The 25363-nt window shown below is 40.4% G+C and overlaps 2 protein-coding genes across 3 annotated transcripts in view; both read right to left on the bottom strand.

The window, feature by feature from the left end:
• gria3a (glutamate receptor, ionotropic, AMPA 3a) overlaps positions 1-2647 on the bottom strand; it is a gene marked incomplete at both ends in the record, with an annotated part of 71062 nt that extends 68415 nt beyond the window's left edge. For both annotated transcript variants that reach the window (XM_080508774.1, XM_080508775.1), the window contains 2 exons: positions 2038-2196; positions 2557-2647. In XM_080508774.1, the coding sequence (XP_080364900.1) occupies positions 2038-2196; positions 2557-2647 (250 nt within the window). The remainder of the gene's footprint in view (positions 1-2037; positions 2197-2556) is intronic.
• Positions 2648-17166: 14519 nt separating this feature from the next.
• cchcr1 (coiled-coil alpha-helical rod protein 1) lies at positions 17167-24836 on the bottom strand. The gene is made up of 18 exons (XM_080508357.1): positions 24569-24836; positions 23662-23959; positions 23403-23564; positions 23169-23286; positions 22307-22461; positions 22069-22183; positions 21775-21885; positions 21296-21439; positions 21095-21205; positions 20703-20809; positions 20503-20615; positions 20331-20409; positions 19950-20062; positions 19663-19851; positions 18483-18584; positions 18176-18321; positions 17941-18088; positions 17167-17842 (listed from the first exon to the last, which is right to left on the bottom strand). The coding sequence occupies exons 1-18, from the start codon at positions 24633-24635 to the stop codon at positions 17712-17714; spliced, it is 2409 nt and encodes an 802-aa protein (XP_080364483.1). The 5' UTR covers positions 24636-24836; the 3' UTR covers positions 17167-17711.
• Between the last annotated feature and the right edge of the window lie 527 nt (positions 24837-25363).

The following is a 25363-nucleotide window of genomic DNA, read 5'->3' as shown; positions in this document are numbered from 1 at the left end:
CTCACTAACAACTACATCACCACAGCAGCTTTTAGTATTTTTCAGATGGCTCTTGATGTGTGAGGTACAGTTGTGTTGAGAATCCGTCTCTCCTTTCTTTTTTTTTCTCTTTTTTTTAGCGCTATTCTCACTTCATTAGGCTACACAGCCGTCTCTGCGGCAGCTGACGAAGTTTTGGAGAGCTGCAGCTGATCCTCGTGTGCAAAGTGTGAAGTGCAGTTGGTGGGTAGAAAGATAACAAATTAATCCTCCAGACAGAACTTGGTGCCCCACATGGCAGAGGGAACACCAGTAGACACCAATTATGAAGCCATCTCACACTTCTCAACCCTCCCTATCAAATCCATCACGTCTGGAGACATGAGTACATGGATATCAGCGTGTAGCAGTTGATACTGTGGGGTATTTATCCATCAGATGTGCAGACAGAAGACACATTGCTGCTGGGAGAACATCATGTACACATCTCAATCATTAGCAAAGTGGCTGAAAATCAAACTGCTCAATTATGACCCCACACATCCACATGACTTCATGACATGACAGCTCTTGAAAGTGCATTGATAGAAAAGAATGTAGGAGGAAGACTGATGCACATTCAACCCAGTAGATCAGTACTTTATTCAACATCTACATTGAATTAAACTGTTAATGTGATGTGGAGGGTCTGTCAAATGTATGTACTGCAGACAAATTAAATAAATAAGAAACGTAACAATGCAAGGCCGTGATCTTTTGGCCGTTGCAGGCCGTGTTTGTTTATTCCAAAGCAAAACTTTGTAATTCACAGCTAAATTCACTTCTGGGCATGAGGCTGATCGTTTGCACCGTGAGTCAGTTTGGACTGAATCGCACTCTGAATACATGAGGGTGGACTGACTGCTCTGCATTATTTAAAGTTCTAAATACATGTTGTTAGCGGTTAGGCTCTCGCTTCTCGGTGAAGAATTCTTTCTATGTGCAGTTTGCATGATCTCCCTGTGCATGCCTGGGTTTTCTCTGGGTAATACAGCTTTCTTCTGTATTTGAGGCTAATTAGTGACTCTTAGATTGTCTTTGGCCGTTCGCCTCTGTCCAGGAAATACTCTGTATTATATTTATCAGCTGGGATTGTCTCCAGCTCCCTGCGGCCCCAAGTTGGATGAAATAGAATAGAAGATGGGTGGATTAATTCATTTATTGTGTTTTTGTCCAGTCTGTTAGTGAAGCAGAATTCACCGCGATGAAGGGAGGAAAAATTTTAACCCACCAGCTCTAACAACATCCTTCAGAGGAGGGCTGTAAAGAGCAGAGGGCAGACACCCCCCAAGCAAATCACACTCCGCATCTGAAGTGGCAATGATTGCCTCCACTAAAGACAGAAAAAGTGGCATTTTCTTATAATCTTTGTGAAAAGGTAATTTTACAAAGACTGCTCAGTTTGTGATTCTGTAAATTACTGATGCTCCCTCTTCAATCTGCAGCTAATGGCAAACAGCAGTTACTTTTTAGATTTTGTGTGTTATCGCAACAGGCCAACAATTCAACGATGACAAAGAACCCCCCCCCTGCACTTTTGAGCAGTGTCATCATCTAAGTGCTGCTGAACATTTTCTCTGGAATTACTGAATTACTCTGTTTACAAAATCCCAATGTTTGGCGAATTATAGGACATCAAGCTCCATCGCCCAGCTGGTGAATTTTGGAAATCATAGCTGAGTTTGGCTATTAGGCGCAATACTTGGCAGGTGTCAGAGGCTTTTTAAGACCATGCATCTTATTAAAACACCAACTACAACTCATAAACATCTGTGTAAATCTGGGATTAGGCTGCCAATGAGACTGTTAAGGAGAAAATTATTTTACATAGAGTGTGTTTGGGTGTTCCTGCCAAATTACTTTCTGTTGGCCCATCACTTCAAGCACCTCAACGTCACATGGGGGATGGATGAATGGTGGTGGTGGTGGTGGTGGGGGGGGTGTTATAATAACGCATGAACATCTTGTGCTGTTCTTGGGCGAAAGATAAACCAGTTGATGCAGGGCGTAACTACTCACATGCGTGCGTAACGGAGAAGCTGTTGGAAGACTCCAGGTTGTCAACATTGTAATTGAGGTGGAATGGTTTTTCTGTCACATTCTGGTTGGTGTTATACAGCTGGACAGCAAACCTGAAGGCGCTGTGCTCCTGCACGGTGGAGCGCATGAACAGTCCACCTGCAGAGAGGAAAACCACTCCAATTAATCCATGCAACCATTACCATACTCTTTTACGGCATTTCAACGATACATCATGAGGCAGACAACCGGAGTTGTTGTCAATTTAAGGAAGGAAGTCACAAAGTGAGGCACTGCAGATGCTGGAACCAGCATTTGGACAATTGGAGATCAACTCTATTCTCTCACCCAACCGCCCACGGACACGCGCAACATCCCGCAACCTGCTGGGCTTTCGGGAGAAGTAACTTGGACACGAATTACGCAAATAATCCGACCGACCCGTGACCATCCGCGACTTGTGTCTCGTATGTACTGCGCGAACAAAGAAATGCGGTGAGAGTGTTCCGCGCAACTTACCGATGTTGATTTGGTTTGGAAAGCCTGCCAGCGACTCCCCAAAGAAATTCACCAAAGCCGTCAGGACTGCCGCTATTGCGCGATGCCACATGTTTGTCCAAGAAGTGAAATCAACTCCTGGTCTGTGTGCAACAGAGGAGAAGAAGGAAGAACCATGTACATGGGCTGGTGCGGGAAGAAATCCACAAGATGCGGCTGGTCTCCCTCCCTCTCCTGCTCCCTCTCTCTCTCTCTCTCTTTCTCACTCACTCGCTGTGCACCCACGTTGAATTTGTGCCAGCGCAACTGCAGCGCCAGCTCTCTGCTGCTGCTGCTGCTGGAAACCCTAAAGCCTGTGTTTTATCTCAAAGATGGTGGTGTTGGAGGAGAGAGACAGCAGATCCCCTCACTGTGGATAAACACCGCTGAAATGGGCCAGAGAAGGAGTAAAAGGAGGGCGGGATGGGGAGAGAGAGAGAGAGAGAGAGAGAGAGAGAGAGAGAGCGAGAGCGAGAGAGAGGGAGAGAGAGAGGATGGGGGCGTTTATCAAACTTGGTCTGACGTTGAATTATAATAAGAGCAGCCTCCCGTCTTCCTCCTCACGTCACTGCAGAGTTGGCGTGTGTGAGGGGGTGCAGTCTCTGCTGGATGGTGTGTGTGTGTGTGTGTATGTTTGTGTGTGTGTGTGTGTGTGTGTGTGTGTGTGTGTGTGTGTGTGTGTGTGTGTGTGTGTGTGTGTGTGTGTGTGTGTGTGTGTGTGTGTGTGTGTGTGTGTGTTGCTTCTGCCTTTGCACCACACAACAACCAGCTCCCAGCCAGTGTGGAGCGTCACCGTCAATATGTCATCTGCTGTGACTTGTCTGCACACACACACACACACACACACACACACACACACACACACACACACACACACACACACACACACACACACACACACACACACACATATATATATATGCATGTGTAAATGCATATGTATATGCATATGTATATATATATATATATATATATATATATATATATATATATATATATGTATATGCGTGTAGTAGCATTGTGCTAAAGCAGTTTAAACCATGCACTAATTTAACACTGTACAGTCAGTAGGATTCTAAAAAAAAAAAAAAAAAAAAAAAAGACTTAAAAATGGTTGGCATTTGTGTTCACACATATTTTCGTTGGCAGAATGAACGGCTGATGCAGGGGGTCCAAGTGTTCAAAATCTGGGCTCTGTTGATGAGGAACATTTTGTAAGGAAGGAGCCGCATGGTGGTGTAGTAGTAAATGCCGAGAATATCCCCGGTCCAGTCTGTGTTAGAGGCCTTTCTGTGTGGAGTTTGTATGTTTTTCCCTATGCATGCGATTACTTTGGGTACTACAGTTTTCTACCACAATCCCAAAAAAGATGTGTTTGTTGTTAATTGGTGTCTATGAAATGACTTATGTTACTTACTGTCCCTCTGAAATTGTCCTGTAATGGAGTGGCGACCTGTACAGGGTCTGCTATGTGTTCACCTATTGTCAGCTCCAGAAGCCTTCAATACTGAATTGGATAAAGCAGGATGATTGAATATTGTCAGGCTTTTCTCAGCTGTATGTTTGCAAATCATCCTCTGTATTGAATTTGTCAGTGAGATATAAAAAAAAAATGGGTGTTTTTTCTACTAGCACAACTGAAAAGACATATCAGCATACTAACAATGTGCAATTGACATGTGCAACACCGGCAGCGACTCTAATAAAAGATTTGAGCACAATTAAGCATTTTGACTATTGTGCATTCAACAGCCCCGTTCCGTGTCTGTCAGACTAAAGAAAGTAACTTCTACAGCTCAAAAGACTCTGACTAACAATCTCCAAAATATGATAATATGACAAGATTTATGAAATGCTTATATCTATACTTACATCTATCTATCAAACTGCCTGTGTTACAAACACACAAAAGAAAGCTAACAAGGAAAGGATTGGTAAAGACAGACCTTTCAGCTTGTAGAGAAGCCCTTTTGTACAGTCACGGTGGTCCATCCAATTATCACACCATCGGCGTGGCAAAACAGTTATACTGCCTCCGTGTCAGACTGCCTTGACAAGGATCAGGGATCAAGAACAAAACAAAACAGTGACGAGTAACATGCACTCAACACAATCCCCTCACATGCTGAGAGCCAGGTAATCTCTGAAACTTCAAATTCAGTTAAATGAACAAACTCACAGATCATCTGAAGCTTCCATATAGTTTCCCTATTAAAGCAACTGAGATCGACTGGATTAATGTTTTCCTGCTTGATGGTGTCAATCGCTTGTTTTTTAATCGTTCTCATTCAAAACCGTACCTCTTTCCACTCCTGACTGAATCAATACTGTGTATTGTATGTAGCTTCTTTTAAATGCGCCATAGGGTTGTAGTCAATAACTCTGCCACAGAAAACATCTCAATTGCAACGCTTTTGGTTTACAGATCACTCACAATTCAGTCTCCGCATTTCATTTTGTTTGTGTATTTCTGCAACTGTTGAATGCAAATCAAGCAGTCTGCAGTGTCCTGCAGGGTGTGGGTGGGTGTGTGGATGTTTGTGTGTGGATGTGTGCGTGTTTCTATTTTATTTCTATTGTCTCTATTTTTATTTTATGTGAAGCACTTTGAGTTGCATGTATATCTGTATGAAAAGTGCTCTATAAATAAAGTTTGATTTGATTTGATTAGATTTGACATGTCTTAGCACAGCCTCTCTTCTGCCTGGCCTGCATTTATTTAATGGTTTATCCATTTAAAAACACTAAAGTTAAATTGGTTCATTCACTTTAATATTGCTTACTCAATTTCTGTGATTGTTAGTACTTAGATTAGCTGAGCAATACGATACAAACTGTTGTGTAACTTGTTGGAACATGACAGTTTGTAAGGTGTGTGTGTGTGCGTGTGTGTGTGTGTGTGCGCGTGTGTGTGTGTGTGTGTGTGTGTGTGTGTGTGTGTGTGTGTGTGTGTGTGTGTGTGTGTGTGTGTGTGTGTGTGTGTGTGTGTGTGTGTGTGTGTGTGTGTGTGTGTGTGTGTGTGTGTGTGTTAGGAGAAATCATTACGGTGCCCTATTTAGACTGCTGCAAAATCCAGCACAGCAAAACAGGCAGCCTAGTCTGTGCTTATTGATCTGGACTTGATTTAAGTCTCAGGCTATAACTGTAATCTTTCACAGGACACTCCAAGAACAACCGCAATGTGATCAAGTTGGATGCCGTGACCTTTTCACAGACGTACACCACTGTTTGTTTGCCATTTGTGAAACTGTTCTCCCTCCCACTTGAAAAATTATGCAATTACTCTCAGTCCACTTATTCACAAGCTCAGTCTGATCAAATCAAATTGCTGTTTAAAAAAAACACACAAAAAAACGCCTTTACCAGATATGCTGGCACTTCACCAACTGAAAAGTACAAAACTGACAAGGAAAAAAAAGCGCTTGCCACAGAAGGTGACTCATTCCTTTACTAAAAAGAAACTGCAATAAATTAACCATTTACAGAATACATTGCCACTACAACATTTAAAAATTATGTAACAATACTGAACTGTTTTCTCGGACCCTCCAACTCAAAATGTTATGCAAATTACAATCAGTTGCAGAGTCAATACAGTGAGGGAAATCATCTTGATCCTCTGCTCATTTTGTAAGTTTGACCCCTCATCAGGAAATAGGGTCTACAATTGTCATAGTACGTTTATTTTACGAGAGAGAACACACAGAACCTCAACAAAAACAGTGGAAAAGATACAATATACAAACATTAGTTTTGTATATATGCAATTCATCAAGTTAAAAAAGTATTTGATCTTCATGCCAAGCATGACTTCTGTACTTTGCGGGGAAACACTTGTTGGTTTCTGCAGAGGTCCCGTGTTTCTGACCTCACATCTCTGGAGGGATTTTGGTTCACTTGTCTTTACAGATCTTCTCCAAATCCTTAAGGTTCAGAAGCTTTGGGTTGGCCACTCAAAGTTCCTCCACAGATTCTCTATTAGGATCAATAGACTGATGAGGCCACACCATGAACTCAATGTGATTTTTCCTGAGCCACTCTGTGTTGCTTTGCATGATGATTTGGGTCATTAACATGCTGGAAAATCTATCCACGACCCATCATCAGTGTCCTGGCTGAGGGAAGGAGCTTCTCATCCGAGATTCTGTGATGCATGGCCCTGTTCATTGGCCTCATGTGCTGAAGTCTCAGCAGACAAACCTCCACCCTTAGCAGAAAAACAGCTTTAAAGCATGATGCTGCCGCCTTCCTGATTGACAGTGGGGATGTTGTTCTTGATCATAGTCAGCATTTCTCTCCCTTGGTTCAATTTTGACCCAATCTAACCAGATCACATTCCCACACGCCTTATTTGAATCATTCAGTGTTCATTGGCTGACTTCAGAGGGGTCTGCACATGTGCCTTGTTGAGCAGAGGGGTCTTGCTTGCACAGCAGGATCTTGATCTATTACGGTGAAGTGTGTTATCAGTGGTTTTCATAGTGACTGTGGTCCCAGCTGCATTGGGATTATTTACAAGCTGCCGCCTGATCCCTTACCTTTCTAAATGCTTCCAAAAGCAGATGTTCGGAATATAGAGAGACATTTCTTTTTTTTTGGTAAAGTATAAAGATTAGCCATGATTCCCTCCAAAATAAGTGAGCTGGCACTGCCTTCGTCCATAAAAAATGAAATTCCATCTTCACACTTTACACATTTTTCATACATGTCTTAATAATGTTTCCCAGCAAGAATAGGTAGACACATTTCATACTATCATGAAAAGCAAGATAAGGCAACATTATTTGTTTAACACAGCAAAAAGGTCATCGAGAGTGCTTCACATCAGCAAATGTGAACAGCAACAAATGCTGTATAATAACAAAGGCAATGAGAGAGGTAAATGAAAACAAGCAAAAACAAAAGCATAAAGGCATCCTTAATAATAAATTCCCTCTATATTTTCAAAAGCATCACAACAGAATAGAAATACAGGATGAAAAATATTTGCAAGCCAAGACTTAAAGCTGCAGTTCAGAATAAAATTTGATTGAAGAAAATCAGGACAAAACAGAAAGACCTCTGTTGGAGCTGCACTGCAGTTTTCTTGGCGCTTTTGTATTGTTTTCTGTCTCTGAGGAGAGAAACCAACCACAGGTCATATGAACATGGCATTCTGGATAGTTATAAATTCACTGCGGTGTACCTATCACCATGGAGTGTTTTTGAAAGATAAAATAATAACACATGAGTGAGTTCAATGGTACAGTTCATGCCAATTTGCATCCTTTGCAGCCGTACACTGCAAAGACACCCCCCCCCCCCCAAAGGTGCCTTGAACGGCCCAGGCAAATATTCGACTGCACTTCAATAAAGAAAAGCATTAAGGTGAGCTTCCCAGTTATCATCGCACTGCCTCTGCAGCACACCCTGGGCATGATTTCCACTTTCCTTCATAACAAATGAGATCTGTACGGGGAGCCTCTCACTCTGTCTGATACACAACCTCTTCAGCAAGATGTAATTGAGTGTAAATGTCAGCAGCTCTTTCCCAGAACTTCCTATGGAGTTTAAATAAAAATGACATTTATGAGACGTCGACCATATGGTCCGTGCAGTTAATGGCGTGGGGTTGTTCTGGCATTGCTCCAAAAGGTTAACAGGGGCAATGTCACAATAAACCAGAAACTCCAGCTAGTTATTGAGAGTAACTGCAGACAAACGGTTTGCAGCGATCAGAGCTTTTGAAATATGATCAGTCGATGGCAATTTGTCAGTTTCTCCATGTAAGCATGTTTTATGTGTCGTTTATGAAGAGACCGACTTTTATAACCTTCACAACTATGCACACTATTAGTTATAAACTTGAGGGACAGCATTGGAAGAACAATGAAAAACGGCTGGATAATTAATTGGCTTGGAGGAACATTTGACAACTAATGTGATTAATTGGCACGAGGTCCCTCAGATGGATGTGGTGAACATCAATCACCCATCTGTGTTAAAACTGCATCTAAAAACGTGCGGAATAATTTCTGAAAAATGTTCCCTCTTTGTAAAATTCAAAACATTTTTTGAAGAGCATGAAAAGTGTAGAGAAATCTCTGTGCCAAAGATCAAAACTGGACGCTTGTTATCGTCAGGCCTTTGAAGTCTTTCAATCCCTTTGTTTCATGAAGAGAATAATATACTTGTGTCGATGTAACCTGGACAAGGAAAAACTGATATAAATATAAATAATTTTTATACCACTTTTCTGTCAAAAGTTGAGTTTTTTTGGGGGGGATGGGTTGTAATCAAAGTCAGAGGAAAGCTGCGCCAAAATGTGGCGCAGACAGTAAATAAGACGCTCAAAAGCACGACACAAGAGCTGAAAACATATACGCGCGGCCTCATTTTGACTTATTACATAAATGAAGGTTGGCACTGAATGTATAAAACTAAGAACTTCAATTGTAAACATCTTAACCAAACATTACATTGTTCCTCCACTGGTTTATTTATTCATTCTTAGTCAAGGATTAAAAGTTCGCACCTCTAATCTGTTTGCCTGCTGTTCTCTCGGACGCTTTGTTGATCAGACGGCAGCAGAAGTTCTCTGGGGAGTTTTTACGAGTAACCAAACAATAAAAGTAATGCCTTTAAAAGCCCTCTCAGATGAAATGATTATATTGTACTTTGTGTTATAGCACCCAAGGTCAGGACTGCAATAAGTGGTCTGACGCTCCCTCAAAAGGTCGGGAGATAAAAAGAGCTCGCGATGTGCTATAAAACTCTACGATTAAACCTTTCCTCCTCCTAATACTTACTGTAAAACGTTATAATTTATGGCTCATCGTAGAGATTCGGCTCTTCTGAGCTTAACAACATGGCATTTCTTACAACACTTAACTTTACTGGAGATCAGATCTCAGATACACTCAGGAATATGAAAAGAAATACTCTTGCTCGTTTCTTTATTGTTATCAAAACCCCTTCTGATATGGTTATCCAGCAGCGTCTCGGCAAAAATAAATAAATAAATAACTGTCTAAGAGTCAAAACAAACATATTATTGATGATTAATGCCTGACGGGTATACAATAAACTCTCTCAAATTTAGTATGAGTTACTTAATTTAAAGAATCCCCATGCTCATCATGTGTGACCTCCATCGCATTGAGGTAATTTTCATGTTTTGCTTTTCAGATTGTGTTGATTAAGAATACCCAATAAAATATGTATTAGTGAGATCACTTTTATGGAAATTGCAGCCCTGTGTTTCAAAGCTCCAGAGAAGATGCACAACCATTGTAGCAGCATGTGCAACCTTTTATGGCCTCGTGTCAAGATCAATGCTAACATGCTTACAATATTTATGTTGAAAGCAATTTCTCTACTTCGGCATAATACCATTCAGATAAATTCCAATTTACACTAAACACAAAATGGCCTTGAAAGGAAAATCACGGCTTTTGGTGTTTGAGAAACTAAATTGATATTTATGACCTGGTGGTGTTACAAGATGAAAAGCAAGTCATCCTAACTCATTCATTATTATTCCACCTGAGGAAATGTGCCAATCCATCCAATATGTCAGTCTAGACATTTTACTTGGAGGCACAAAGGTGAGCCCCCGTGGCGGTGATGAGACGAAGAGTCATGAGAGCACAGAGTCATTAGAATTCATTTTTCATGGATCTTGAAGATCCTAACTAAAGTTCATTGCAATCAAACAGATGATCCTTGAAATATTTCAGCCTGCGGTGAGAGTGAAAGAGCAACTCACATGGATTCAGATTAATCAATGAGGAGACCGGCTTTATGAGAAACAAATCATTCTAATTAAGATATCGACCAAACTTTTAAAATATTCAACTTGGGGATGGATCTGGAGCGGGCAACGAGGGAAAAGCAGGAATCACACTGGACGGGTGACTCTTCCATCACAAGGATGAGACCGAAAATCTCTCTCACACACACACAAATGCCACACACATACTATTTAGGGTTACAGAGATGGTTAACATACGTGTCTTTGGAGTCTGAGGCAAAATGGAGCACTGTGAGAAAGCTCATACATACAAATTACCTTGACCACAGAAATCCAGTGACAGATTCTCTTGCTGTGACATGAAAATGCAATCCACTGCACCAAATGCTCTATTTACTGCGGTGCTTGAAATCCTGCAGCAAACAGCAGATTTAGTGACACAAACTAATTCTCGGGCAGTCTTTAAAGGATTCGCGCAGGTTGCATAATTTCCTAAATGGTGGACGCACCATGTTAATCACAGTGTTTATGGGCCTAATGAAGAAACTAAAGTGTGTATATGCCACCTGGCAAATTTACTGCAGAGATAATTACCAATCTGTGCGCACTACTACCCACTTGTAGTCATAAATTAAATATGGTAAATGATGTGTAGATGCCTTGCCTGATCTGTCCTGCCAGTCTGGTGGTCTGGCTGTTTATCTCAATGAGACAAAAGATAGATTTATAAACTCAGACAAAATTAAAAGACTTGTTCCAATATATGACTGTACATACTGTGGTATTTATTAGAATACAGGCAAAATCCATTCAGATTTTCAGGTGTTTAAAGAGATTTTAAAGTTGATGTGAAATGTTAGGCATGTCTCAGGAGGTCAAAACAGGACAAATATATCGGCCTCAGGAGCCTTTTACAAGGGCCCAGCAGCAGAATTTTAGATAAAGAGGAGATGATTAAAGCACGTCTGAATTATGTAAATATAAAGTGCATCATAATAATCCTAACAAGATGTGACACCAGCATGAGTAAGAATGATTTTTTTATAATAACCTGGCTAAAATAACCTTCAGTGAAAAACCAGGATGAAATATTTATTACTCAAGTCAAACACATTAACTTTGTGCAACAGCAATTTGGGATAATCCATATACATATATTGATAATCTCTAATTCATAATGTATAATCTCTACAAAAATGTAAAAAGCATCTATTTATACTGTTAAAAATCAAATAAATCACAAAAAATGTAAACATTCTTAGACAAATTTGAATCTCCTAATACAAAGAGAATGTAAAAAAAAAAAGGAAAATCTACTAGACCTACTGCAATGCAATGCAGTAATTCCAAGCATATGAATTTGCTGGTAATTCAAGCAGTGTCAACTCACTAATGCATCATTGCTGAAAATGTACTCATCCAGATGCAGATATTAAGCTTTTATCAAATGAGTGTCTTCACCTGGTACTTTTGGTAAATTTCTTCCAAACAGCAATCAAAACAATCTACAGTGATATGATATATGGTTATATAGTTGTACTCACCTCTTTCAGCATTTTTCCACCTTTTCCATGTTTGTCCTCCTCCACTCCATCATCAGCATCCCTTTCTGCACTAACATGTACTAATCATTGAAAAACCATCTTCATGTGCAGGATTTCTTGAATTCAAGTAAAATATGCTACTTTAGGTTTGCACCTATCTGAGTTTTTTGCACAAAAGAAAAAAGAAAAAAATGTTAAGGTCAGAAGTTGATTCTAACTTCCTACGCCAACACAAAAACAAAAATCTTTCTGAATTTTTTATTTTACCCGAACACTCGGAAACTTCAATGTTTATTCATTTTTAGCTTCCTGTATGAAAAGGACAGAAAATTAATTATCACAGTCTGAGCCCCAGATATTAGATATTTCTGCCATTAAATACAACCAAATTAGTCTTTCGTAACAGAAAAAGCCTGTTTGATTTATTCACTGACACTTTACCATTCCAGACGGTTCCCACAATAATTATACTGATGTTTTGAGAGCATGATATGAGATTAGTATCAATTCCACCACAAACGTATAGCAATTTATAAATCTCCATTCATTAAAACATCATAAAATCATAGATGGATGTTCAATTCTCAAAAAAATTATTTTATGGCAGCCTTTATATACCTCCAGCAAGAACTAAATCCGACAAGCCAAATGGACAATTCTAGAAACTGATAATATAATAATCACGTGTCAGGCATGGCATTGGAAAAATTGGCTGGAATGGATTTATACCCCAACGTCTCCAATTTCTTTATTGCCAGCTTGATAATTAGCATATCTCTGGATAGGAGGGACACTGCAGGCAATTTCTGTATGTAGGGGAATGAATCGCAGCGCTTTGTACTCACAAGGCCAATTTTTCCAAGTCAAAAACGTAAAGATATTTATTGTTTGCAGATGGCAGCACCGCTTCAGTGAACTTCTAATTCTTTTCTTCTTGACACAATGAAAAATTGAGATAATTATAATTCAAAAGGGTCTATCTATTCTACTGGGGGGCAAAGTCCACTTGTCCATTACTTTATTGAGTGTGTAATTAAGGCGTCACTGGGCCATCCCCTCAAAGTGGCGTGGTAAGATAAAGCGGCATGTGTATCAGAATTATTACATTTCACAGAACAGATTGCTCAAAAATAAATAAAAAATAAAAAATAAAAAAGAGGGGGGGATGAAAGGAAAGTCTGGAGATCTGGTAATTAAGCGTCCTTATTTGAACAGCATGTTGGTAACCAGAGGGAGCTAAGGTGCTGCAGCACAGATGAATATTAATGTCAATTTGATTAGACATGCCTGCGTCTTTAAGAGTGTCCCACAGGCAAAGCTCTTACCGAACAAAACAAATTAGCCGTTTATGTTTTAATTATCAATGTTCAGTTTTCTCGAATAATCTTTGTCTCTTTTCCTGATGGTGAAATCTCAACAACAAATGAGCTCCTTTTCTGGTTTCCATTGATGCTCCCTTCAAACTCCACACTGTCATAGAAACTACACAATAAACTATTGATTTTGAAAATAAACATTACATTTGTCTTCTGTCCCTAGTTTACATTGAGTGTGTTGAAATGTCCCTTAGGGGCGAAAAGGCGGCTCTACCCTTACAGTGGGAGTTTAAATCTAATACAACAAGAGCGACTTTTCAGGGAAACTGAGGAACAAGAACTTCGTATTGACTATATGTACTGTTGTCTTCATTAGTTTTGTCTTTTAGGACTTGTTAGTCCAGAAAATTAAATGTTAATTTTTGTACCACTGATTATCAATGCCAGATTATTATTATAGGTATGATAAAGTATGCTGAGTAATCTCAAAGAATCCAGTGTGAATCTTTGTGTTCGGTTATACAGAGATATATTATATGAGTATTAAACAGACGTTTTGTATTAAACGGATATGCCTTGTCCCTTTCTCTCTTTGATGCAAGCATTTTTCAGTATAAATAGTAGTATGGTAAATAGTATAGTATCACACACGTATCTAGGAATTATGTCACATGCACTGTGGTGAAACAAAAGCTAAAAGGTGCCTTTTAACACTGCGTCCATTGATGCATCTCACCACCGAGCACCAAAGTGCACTGATCGGCTCAAAGGGGAACTGCAATTATAGCTCCAAACAAGGCGACTGATTTGCACAGGTGGAGATTCGTGACACACACATTACAGCACGTTAGCAATTTGTTTTCGACAAGTAGCCCGTAATAAATATCACTTTTCCACAAAACGTGATATTGCGTGCTTCTGCTTCATGTGGGGTTTTTATGTTCATGCATGAGTTTTCTTCTGTTACTTGCAATTTCCCACTGTCATGAAGACATGCATTTGAAGCGAACTAGTGACTCTAATTTGCCTGTAGAAGCATGTAAATATGTGTATATGTGCAACTGTCCCTCTGTTTGCACTGCAAATGACTGATCAGTCCAGAATGTTGTCTGCCTCAGCCCACATCACAATGGCCCTAATTTTAATCAATCAGTATGATTGTAGTGAAAACATAACCCAGTGTGCATAATAGTGTATGTCGTCAGGTGACTCCAAGTAAGTATTATTGTTTTGTTAATTTCAATAATGAGTAGCAAATATGATTATTTTCCTTGTTCTCTTTCTTATATATATATATATATATATATATATATATATATATATATATATATAAAAACTGTTATATTAACAATCTTTTAGTTCATCATGTTTTTTTGGGTAAGTGATCAAAGGTCAGTTTGTGCAGCTTGCGGCAAAGTAACACCAAAACAAAACTAATAAAATTCTGCCTCATTAAAAACTAGCACAAGAAAACTGATTCAAATGGTGCTGTATTATACAAACTGGACAATTCAGTTCACTGCACCCTCAAACTATGCCCCACATCTACTGCATATAAATAGGGTTAACTTGGCTGCCTTTTTTTTTTTTCCAAGCTATGGTGCCGTAGCTGCTGTTCTACCCTGTAGCGTGGCCTGCCACTGCAGCTCACAACCATCATCCCGCCTCTCGTGCTGCGTCCAGCTCGGCCGGTCGACACCAGTGACTTACTGGATCACATCAAGCTCAGACTTGGCCTCAAGTGTGCTCTGACCTCCGGCCTGAAAGAACTGAAGACATGGACAAGGCAAGTGGAAGATCCTGCGTCAGCCATACTGTTATTTATGAAACCCTACGACGTGACCTCTTTCAGAGGAATGCACATGTGAAATGATAAATAAGATAATAAATATTTCGAGTCGTTAAAAAGATGAAAAAAAAAAAGGCATCCTCATTTCAATAGTATGTTTTAGAAGAATATTTCAGGGAGGACCTCAATGGTAAAATTGACATGTTTTAGTAATTGTTGTAATATATTCCAGTCACTGGCTGCAGGAGAGTTGAATGAGGACTGCACCCAGGAGGACGCCTCTTTGAGGACATTTGGAAGTGTGACAGACCATGTCGCAGTCTGGCAAAGTTTTAGCAACACTTAAAACATGTGAAGCTCCAACTTTGGCTATGGTCGGCCTGCAATGCAGAAAACGTGGCTTGCTGCATGACGAGCACCGAAACAAGGCCTTGAAAACTGAAAGCTACTGAGCAAAGCTACAAGCTGTGCACAGTGCCCTATATTTGTGCCCTAAATATTACATCAACGTAATCTCACAGTAGGAGTCAGGTTATCTGGTACCCGGCATTTGCAGAGATTTCTCAACACTGCGAAGTATTCCTTTTGCTTCCAGGTACCAGGGTCAGCATATGTTTCCTGTATGTTGTGCCATTAATAATTGATACATATAGAAATAATACCATTAATAATCTCTTGAAAATGAACCATTACCACTCAGTGAAAGGGCAAAACTTTCCACCCCAATATTCACACAGAGAAAAGAATCTGCACCATTTTTCTTTGCTAAAAGAAGCGCGGGACTGAGCAGTGACAGACGCTTGATGACGGGCAGGGCCAATGACAACAGATGCTCTGACGAGACGCGGTGCGCTGTGACAGCACAGTACCTGCCTAAGAACCAGAGGGACCACATCTGCTGCACAAGGACACAAAAGTACAAGTTACAATCCATCAGTAAAAACAGACAGCTCATTAAAAAACATCAGAACAACAGGTATACAGTCTGTGGCATTAACATCATTAAGATTATATGAGCTTGTAGTCACCAATCTGATGTATTTCTTTTCTTGTTCGGATTGCAACACCACTAAATTATTCATCCGTTAAGACTTGTCTGTATGCCGGTCTGACTCTCTGAGATATACGTATACTCACTCAGCTTGTTGATTGTAAAACGGGCTTAGGTCATGACTAAGACACAGAATTAAAAATCTTTTTTTTTTGGCAATATATTTTAGATATTTGCTATTTGTTGGCAAACTGCACAAAATTATTCTGCTTCTCACGTGTGCAGGCTTCCACCATAATGTTGTTTTTTTTTTTATGTAATATGTATAAACGTAGAATTCCTATTATCAACTGACTTTATTATTTATAAGATTACATGTATATTATAAAATCGTGCACAGACGTGGCTGTATATGAAGCTTTCCTTTGACAATACCGACCCCTGCTGGCATTAAAGTGTCATTTCTCGTTTTCCCGAATGTCTGTACAATTGAATACAAAGGTGCCTTAAGAATTTTTAATCTTGCTTCATGTCTTGGTTTTTATACACTCTTTGTATCCGCCATCAGTGACACCATTGATTAGTGTTCTAAAGCCTTGTCGAACAGAGAATTTAATATCTTCCAATTCCTGATTTACAATTTGTCAGACTGAGTACTGCAAAATAAAAAAAAGAATTTAGGATCAAAAAATAAATTTGATGCATTCCTCTTCTGTTCACAGGATGAATCACCTCTCCAATAAAATCCAGCTTCACTGAAAATTATTTGCAGGAGTGGAAAAGCCAAGGCTATATTAGTATTTTCTCTCTGGCTCGTTCTCCGTGAGGAGTTCTTACCTAGAGGCTCGAAAGTTTGTGTTGCTGCAAAATTTATTAGCACTCATGACAACATGACAAATAGCACAATTATCTGGTTCATCATGTTATTTATTATCATCAATCCTATGACTGAAAAGTCATTTTAAAATGGACTTCTATAAGAGAGCTTCAAATAGAAAATATTGATTTTTCTTTTTAATATGAAATCTTATAGATCTTACTAGTTGTCCATATTACAGCAAAAACATTCAGCAATCGTATTAAAACTTTTTTTTTGTACATTCCCCATTTCTTTTTTTTTCACAAACGTAACATCAGCTGGTTCGATAAACCTGCAAAAGTCAAAACTCTACCACACACAGAGAGAATAAATGAATAAAAATAATTTATTACAATGGCATCACATAAACACACACAAAAAAACCTGTTTGTTTATTTTAAGGAAATAATTTATCAACAGAATTAAATCAAATTCAGTTATTTTTGTCTAAACCAACCAAGAGTGCAAAAACCTATAATTTTTTAACAAATATAGCTGAAAGCATCAGTCTAAACAAGTTTGTTGTGTTTGTGAAAAGGTTGAAGTGGAGTTACCATTGTCCAAAAACATGGTGTGTCAAGTTTGATGATTCAAAGTTGTATGTATACGCTTGCTGTGATGAAGTCCTATCAGGATGGATGGAAATCAAATTGAAAAAAATAAATAAATCATAACTTGACCTGACATTTGTAGTGGATAAGTGGATACATTCTGTACCTGCACCAGGATGCTATTATTCTTGTTTTATATTTAGAAACATTTTGACCTGCGATGTTTTTCTTGTGTTCGTCTCAGTCTGATTGTTTCCAGTAGCTCTACTTCGTTTCCCCCGGAAGCCTCAGCGCTGCCCACCTTTTGTACAAATTAAAGATGTGTTGACTGGACTCGGTGACTCATCTTCAGGTATCAGCTGTGCAGGCTGCCTGTGGCTGGTCCCACACTGTCACTCTGTCCCTCCTCCTCCGCAGAGTCCTCCGAGCTGTTTACCACTGCAGCACTGAGAGTATGGAGCTCCTCCAAAACACACAGCAGCCTCTCTGACAGGAAGCAGACAGGATCATCGGTCAGATCAGCTGTGTCTGTTTCAGGACTTAAGAAAGGAGTGTGACGCATGCCGAGCTGGGACATTTCATACCATCTGAAGCTTGGTGGTCTTTTGCTCCCACGGAGCAACCGGTCTCTGGAGGTTTATGTCGATATTTTCTGAACGCAGTAAAGTTTTGTGGCGCTGCTGCGCGAGGTCTTGTAAAGTCCCGATGCAGCGCTCTCTGAGCACTCGTGACCTGGAACAGATTCAGGTCATCGAGCACTGAAACACAAAAAAAAATGTCCACAGCTGTATTGTGTTATTGTACCGTAAGAAGTCTTACCAGCAGTGGATTTTCACCAATCTCTGTGTCTAAAGGGTATTTGCTCGACATGTCCCTCTTTGTGTTCACGCTCTCCGAATGTTTTGACTCGTTCATCTCATCCTGACCCCTCGCTGCCTCTCTCTCGAACCGCCGCAAAGTCATAACTGTGGGAGACAATGGAGACAGACCAAGGACCTCAGGGAAATGCTGCCATATAATGTGCAAACAATCACAGATGAGAACACCGTCTCCATTTAAGATACGACTTTAGTCCCCTCATGTTAAGCTGCGGTGGGCCGAGGCAGCATGGTGTTAATCCTGCTACCTGCTTTGGTGTGCTCCCTCCTGGCCGTATTGACTTGAACTTCCATCTCTCTCAGCTTCTCGGCACACTGGTCCTCAATCTCAGATACTCTTTCCTTCAGGGCTGAAAGAAAACAAATCCACCTCTCCTCAATACGCCATTTCGCACAGTGAGAAACGCCGAGTCCAGTGCTGTATTGCTATTTACCTTGGGGGTAAACTGAATTTTATTGCATCTGTTAGCACATTTCCATAGAAAGCATCACAGGCTGTAGTACAGCTTGATGCAAGTCGCCTGAAGGTCAAAAGAGAAGATATTTTCGTTTCGGTTTTAGATTATAGCGAGTGGAAAACGTCTTTAACCCCCCCCCGTAACTATACAGCAAAGCACTTTAAGAACTGACATTTATAGAAAATAAAATCAAACAGTGTCGATATGGAGCATCAATTCTTCATAAAAACAATAATATTGTAATATTAGTAAGTTTTAGTTATTTCACACTTCTCTCACAGTAGTTTGAATTTAAACAAAGCAGACAATAGTTTCCAACAGAAAAATATTAAAAATTCTCAAACAAGAAGTGTATAATAAATGTCCAGCAGCACACGGCAGACGGATAAATGTTGGCGGCTCGTGAAAACAGCGACTCATTCAACAGTGAAAGAGCCAGGTTGTCCCTCGAGACCAGGTGGACACACATTTAAACAGAGAGCGAGAGTCGGACTCAAATTCATCAACTGAACATAAACATGACTGTAGATGACGGCCAGCGGCCATTTAGAATTCTGCAAGCAAATACCATTGTTGCCATGTAGCTGCTTGGACGTAATAGGAACAAGCGTATGCAAACGAGGTATTAAATGTGTTTTGTTAGATTTGTTTCTCTCTCTCTCGCTAATGAATCAAGGTTCATATTTGCATCTATATGAAACCTCATTTTTCTTCCTTTGATTATTCTTCAAGTTAATCTTGTCATGTCACAGTGGACAAACTCTACGCTAGGAATAGGAGGAACGACAGCAGGTAAACCCTGTTTGAGCTGAGGCAAAGCCTTTAATACAGCTTTAATATAGTCTCATGTGTGATCATTCTAAATCCTTAAATAAACAAGAAAAATAAATAAATAGACACATCCTATGACCTTGAGAATTGCAGATAAGGAGTAAGTGAGGTGCTCAGCTTAAAGTACCCAGCGCCTCACCCTGCTTGCTGAGCTCTTGCTGGTTGAGCATCTCACAGCGGAGTTTCTCCAGATTGACCTTGTTCTCCTCCAGCTGGTCTTGGATCTGCTGCAGGCGCCGCTCAGCTTCCTCTCTATCAGCTCCAGACTGCTGGAGCGCCAACCAGCTCTGCTCCAGTTCCTGTTGCTGCTGCTTGACTTTGCTCTCATCTGTGGCGGACGCACAAAAATTACCTGAAAGTGCTGCGCCGCCTGATACACAGTAAATGAAGAGCTCGTGCATTACAGCAGCGGTGAAAGCATCTCACGTTGGTGCTTCAAATCGGCCAGCGCTTTCTCAATGAGCTCTGGGCTTCGCTTGAGCTCTTGGCTGAGTCTGTCTCTCTCTTCACACACCAACGTGTGCTCAGTTCGGAGCTTTCTGAAGACAAAAATAAAATAAATGTAGCATAGCGGAACAGACTGAGAAAGAGAATCTCCAGCAGAGACTGAGAAAAGGCTCAATAAATAAACGAAACATCCCATTACACCGTTAATATTGTACCGAGTTGCCATATCTTGACATAGCCAGCGATGAAGCAGAACAATAAAATATCTGGAACAAATATCCCAACAGACTGCATTCATACCCCTTCAAATATGAGCTTCGTGAGAATGTTTAGTGAAAATGATGAATCCTCAAACTGTACCTGTCAGTAGCCTCAGCCTCTTCTGTCTGTTTACAGGCCTGTTCCACTTTCTGCAGCGCGGCCCTCCTCATAACCAAAGCTGTAAAACACACAAACATTGTAATGCCCATTCATTGCGCGACATACAGGCTATAAACTGCCCTCTGCTCACCGACCACCCGCGAATCTGTACCTTGGATCGTCTCCACTCGTCTCTGAGCAAAAGTCAGCCTCTGTGTAAAAGTGGAGAGCCTCGTTTTAGCTGCAACCACTTCTGCCACCTTGTTCTCAAACGTCCGACTGAACCTGAAAGGCACGGAAAAATAAACGTGAGCGCTCCACTTGAGTAAAGATTGACATTTACCCTTGACCGTGCAAAATTTAAAAATGTACCTATGTATTGCCTCGGTCAAAGTTTTACCCTCAGCTTCAGCTTTTTGACTCTGTGATCTCAGCTGAGCATTTTCTTTGTCAACCTTTGCCAGGTCTTCTTTTAAAGCCTAGAAAGAAAGAAAAAAAAAAAATACACATTCCTGTAGAAGAACATATTACAATAGTCTCTTTTCACTGTAATGTTCAATTTTCTGAGCAACTTTTCTCAGCTGTTGTTCTTAAAATCTCAACGGCTGTTTAGACCATAGCAAAGATTTCATGCAGTCAGCATCATCCACTGTGGTGAAAATGGGGGAGCGTTCATCACTTTCACCGGCAGGCCCAAGTTTATTGTGCATCCTCGGAAAATTTCAGACAGACGCGTAAATCACGTCAGTGGCTCTGTTACTAACCTTCTTTTCGATTCGCTCCAGGTCCAGCTCAGCTATCCTGTCATGCAGACTGTGTTGAAGCACGGTAGAACGGTGCTGCTCCTGCCGGAGCTGCTGCTCTATAGATCCGACCTAAACACCAATCGATCGAAGAAATACCAACCAAGTTTAATAAGCACACTGGATTTGATTGCACTGTGGTAATAATGACTGTCTTAATACTTCGGAAAGAAGTTTCTCTTTCTCTCTTCTTCGCTCGATGTCTTGGAAGCGAAGCTGGACGCACAACTTGAAGACTTTTTCTCTCCAGAGCTGGAGTACTTTACATCCTTCACATCCGTTTTTCACACGTGGATCTGGTGAGATCTAAGCAAATATACAAATAGACATAAGGAATGAGGAATAAGGAATTTTAAAAAAAAAATGTTAACGAGAGCTTTGGATTTCATCAAAAAAAAAAAAAAAAAAAAAAAGAAAGAACCCTCTGAACCAAAGTGTTGTAGACATCAGCCAGATCAATACACTAAATGAGGGAAAGGAGGAGATAAGACTCAAGCTGTTAGAAAGGCACACTGTGGCTGAGCACCTAAGTAATTATTCTCGTTTCGGTTGTTTTTTTCCCCATTTGATCAAGACACTTTTTTGTATCTTATGCATGTAGACTTGTATCACACATTGCTATGTGAAGAAGAAACACCCACCTTCTTCATCAGTTTCTCTTCTTGGAGGGAAAGTATTTCATTCAAAGAGTTAAGCCGGACTGTCAGAAGCTCTGCGGTCGTCAGGAGAGCTTCTTTTTCTTTGCTCAGCTTCTACAAAATGCGTTAAAAATATACCCAAAGTGTAATCAACTATTTTAACAAATACATTATTCCCTGATTTATTCATCATTTTCTGATTTTATTATTACTAGCCCAGCGAACAAACATTTAAAAGTCCAATGCAATTACCCTACAGCGGGCTCATTACAATCAATATGGTATACATTTCCTCACCTCTACAACTTCGTTTAATTGTTCTCTCTCCTCTTTCTCTGGGGCAAGCTGGCCAATGTAATTTCTAAGACTGTGCAGGGTTGCAGATTGTGTCTCAAAAGCGTGTCCCATTTGGCTGAAAAATAATCAACATCACCATCAAAAAAACAACAACGAAAAAAAAAAACCAATGCAGTGATTGTGACTATAAAGTGCCTTAGATGCCTAAACCTCTTAAGTTTTAGATTGAATGTGGCACCTTAAATGTTCTTTCAGCCCATCTCTCTCAGTAGATACCTCCATCAGAGAGCGTTTTAGCTGCATCACTTCTGAGGTTATTGATTGAAGTCTGTCCTGTAGTTCTGTATTTGTTGTTGTTGCTGCATCCAATTCTGCGCAATAGGACGCCTTCAACTGTTGCAACAGAAACAGAGAAAAACGTAAACAACTGAAACGTTTTAAACATACAAATTAAGACATAATGTGATTATCCCCTTCAAAAAGCATTCCCTCCTCACATGCTACACTTTCGAAGGAAAGTCAAAGTGACTCGTCTGACCTTCTTCGGTGTTCCCCTCAAGGATCACTCACCATGCCTGCTGGGCTCTTGGATATAACACCATGAGCTTAAGGGTGGTCACCCAAATCTCTAGGGTTTATGGCAATTTAAATTCCCTTACAGACACTTTGGCCCACACCTCAACCTCCTGCTTCCTCAGTGTTTCCTCCAGTTGCTGTGACAGTCGGAACATCTGCTGTTTGACTGCCTCTTCAGCCTATAACTTTGCCTTTTCAGCCTTCGGCACAACCTTCTGGGATTCGCCTATGCCGTTTCCAACATCTCTCCTGAGCCTTGTAATTTCATCACTAGTTAATCTCACCCACTGCCACATGTATACGAGCTAAACAAAGAAATATATAAAGTTAGGAAATTAATCAGGAAAAAAAAAATTGCTCCTTTAAAAAGGTGACTAAAAGCTAATATGAAGAGTACAGAGGAGTACAAAAGGAAAATACAGACTACAAACTGCAGAAATGAGTTACAAGACGCCGGGAACTCCCAGGTGATTGTTGTCTACAGGAGTGTCAAAATGAAATGTTTTGTCAGTAAACATCATTACCTGTGAGCTTATTTTCTCCTTCTGCACACTGCTGAGACTCAGCTCCTCTCTGACTCGGCTGAGTTCCGCCTTCGTCTTCGACAGCTCTTCACGCACTGCCTCCATCTCATGGATGTGTCTGTTGCACAAAGGTCACAACACTTTAAGGTCACTGAAGATAATTTTCCGAAACTTCTGCCAAGCCAAGTAACAGACAGAACATGAGAGCAGAATTAATAAGAGAATATACCCCACCTGTTCAGGGCGGTGTCTTTGTCTCGTATCTCCTCCCTGCACCTCTCTACGGTCTGCTTCAGCGCTTCCACCTGCCCCTTTAACCGTCCAGCTTCAGCCTTACGCCTTCCTGCCTCCATCTGCCACTGTGATTCCAAACACTGCTCACTTCTCTCTGCAGATCTACAATTGATAAACAAGAACAGCTGATCTGCCCGTCACGCCACCAAAGTGAAAAACACAGTATGCCAAATCACAAAAAAGCACATCCTGCATATACCTTGCCCTAAGATCTGACAAGTGATCCACAGAAGAAGCTCCTCCAAAGCCTTCTCCTTGTTGCATCATGATCCTCTGATTTTCCTTCCTCAGCTCCAAGACTTCCTGTTGGGCCTGAGAGAGTGCGAGCCATGGATTGGCAGGGCAACAATCTCCCGGCGGCACTGATCTCCCCCCAGGGTGGATCCAGGAGGTTGGGGCTGGTGCCACAGGAACTTTAACACTTCCATGTGCTCGTGTAGACTGGACACTCGATGCAAAATGCGATGGGGGCACAAGGTCGTCCTGAATATTTCCTGCTGAATAGTAACATAGAGTGTTGTTTATTTGTGTGCATGCATTGGCTATGCTGTCGTCCAAATGCTGAGCACAGAACCCTCAAGAGAGTCTCATAATATGGCACATCTTCATGCTCAAATCCTGGAGATGCTCAAAAATATATGATGACAAGTAAAATTGATTGAGGTGCAGATTAGATGTGAATAATTGTATTTTTAGTAACAGGGAAAGCAGACAAAGAAAGAAAACAAATGGTACCCTTCACAAGCGTAGACATTTAGACTTGTTTCTGTCTAATAAAGAAAAATACATAAATGTGTTAAATATGATGCATCATTAAGAACATGTATTATTGTGTGTATACATGAAGTATACGACCTAAAGAGTAACCATTAGTGAGTAATCTGTTTCTGAAAGACACAGGAACATGGATTTGGTTGTCAGATTATAAATTAAATATAAATAAACATTCTAGTGAGTAATTACAACTACAAATGAAAGATCTTCTGCAATTTTGTGTAACGGAGTTAGTTAGTTAGTTAGTTAGTTAGTTAATCTAAGTTAGTTTACACAAGATCGAGATCAACTGACAAACCCAGTTCGAAACTTGACCAGAAGTAAGAACTTACTTGCTGCAGTGGATTGAGTGAAATCAGTGGGTACATGCAGCCTGGCTTTTCTGTCATATCTCTCCATGGTCAGCAGATGGTTTACTGTTCTCCACCAAACAGTGACCAGTTCCAAGTAGTTTAGCTGCTGCTTGCGTAGCTTCTATTCTCCCGCGACTTCACGTCAACAACCTTCGTTGCCTCAGTTACGAGCTCCAGAACTCAATCTGAGCTAACTGTGCTAACGTTAGCCACGCCTTATCTTCTCGGCGACACGCGAAAACAAACACAGCAGGAACAAGTCCGCTCAAATATCCGAATCCATAGATTGTTTGGTCCATTAATAAATAGCTTGTTTGACACAACCGACAACAGCGCGGTGCACCACGGGAAATTAAGGGGAAACTGAGAGAGCGTAATCCCTGACCGTTGTCTTGCAGGTCGATTTCCTATGAAATTGATTGAGGAGGCATTTTATCAAGTAATCACAGGAAAACGGTCCAGGATGGGCTTAAAGTACAAATTATTTTCTTTTTACCGGCAACAACTGGTAATATGCACTGTATGGGGAAATCAAGATGTGATGAATAATGTAAAATACAAAGTATATTATATGAATATGACAAGTTGACAATGGAGTGCTGAGGGGGGCATACATGACATTAAAACAAATATTATGCATTTAGTCGATGGGCCAGAAGCCAATATGGCACCATCTGAGAGGCTACCATATATTTTCTGAAAGCGAACACTCTCAGGTGTCTGAAAATGCATGATAGTCTTTTCAACTTAGTAGCTTTTAAAAATTACAGCTCG

Source organism: Blennius ocellaris (assembly GCF_963422515.1).
Source record: "Blennius ocellaris genome assembly, chromosome: 14".
NCBI lineage: Eukaryota > Metazoa > Chordata > Actinopteri > Blenniiformes > Blenniidae > Blennius > Blennius ocellaris.
Note: the sequence above shows the minus strand (reverse complement) of the source record. Positions and strands in the feature narration are given on the sequence as shown.

What these genes read in the sequence shown, in the direction of transcription:
- cchcr1 (XM_080508357.1), bottom strand. Translation starts at nt 24,635, where the DNA reads ATGGAGAGATATGACAGAAAAGCCAGGCTGCATGTACCCACTGATTTC. An exon ending in ACGAGTGGAGACGATCCAAG is followed by an intron (nt 20,410 to 20,502) that starts GTACAGATTCGC and finishes TGTGTTTTACAG; the next exon opens with CTTTGGTTATGAGGAGGGCC. An exon ending in GCAAGAGCTCAGCAAGCAGG is followed by an intron (nt 18,585 to 19,662) that starts GTGAGGCGCTGG and finishes GTTTTCTTTCAG; the next exon opens with CCCTGAAGGAAAGAGTATCT.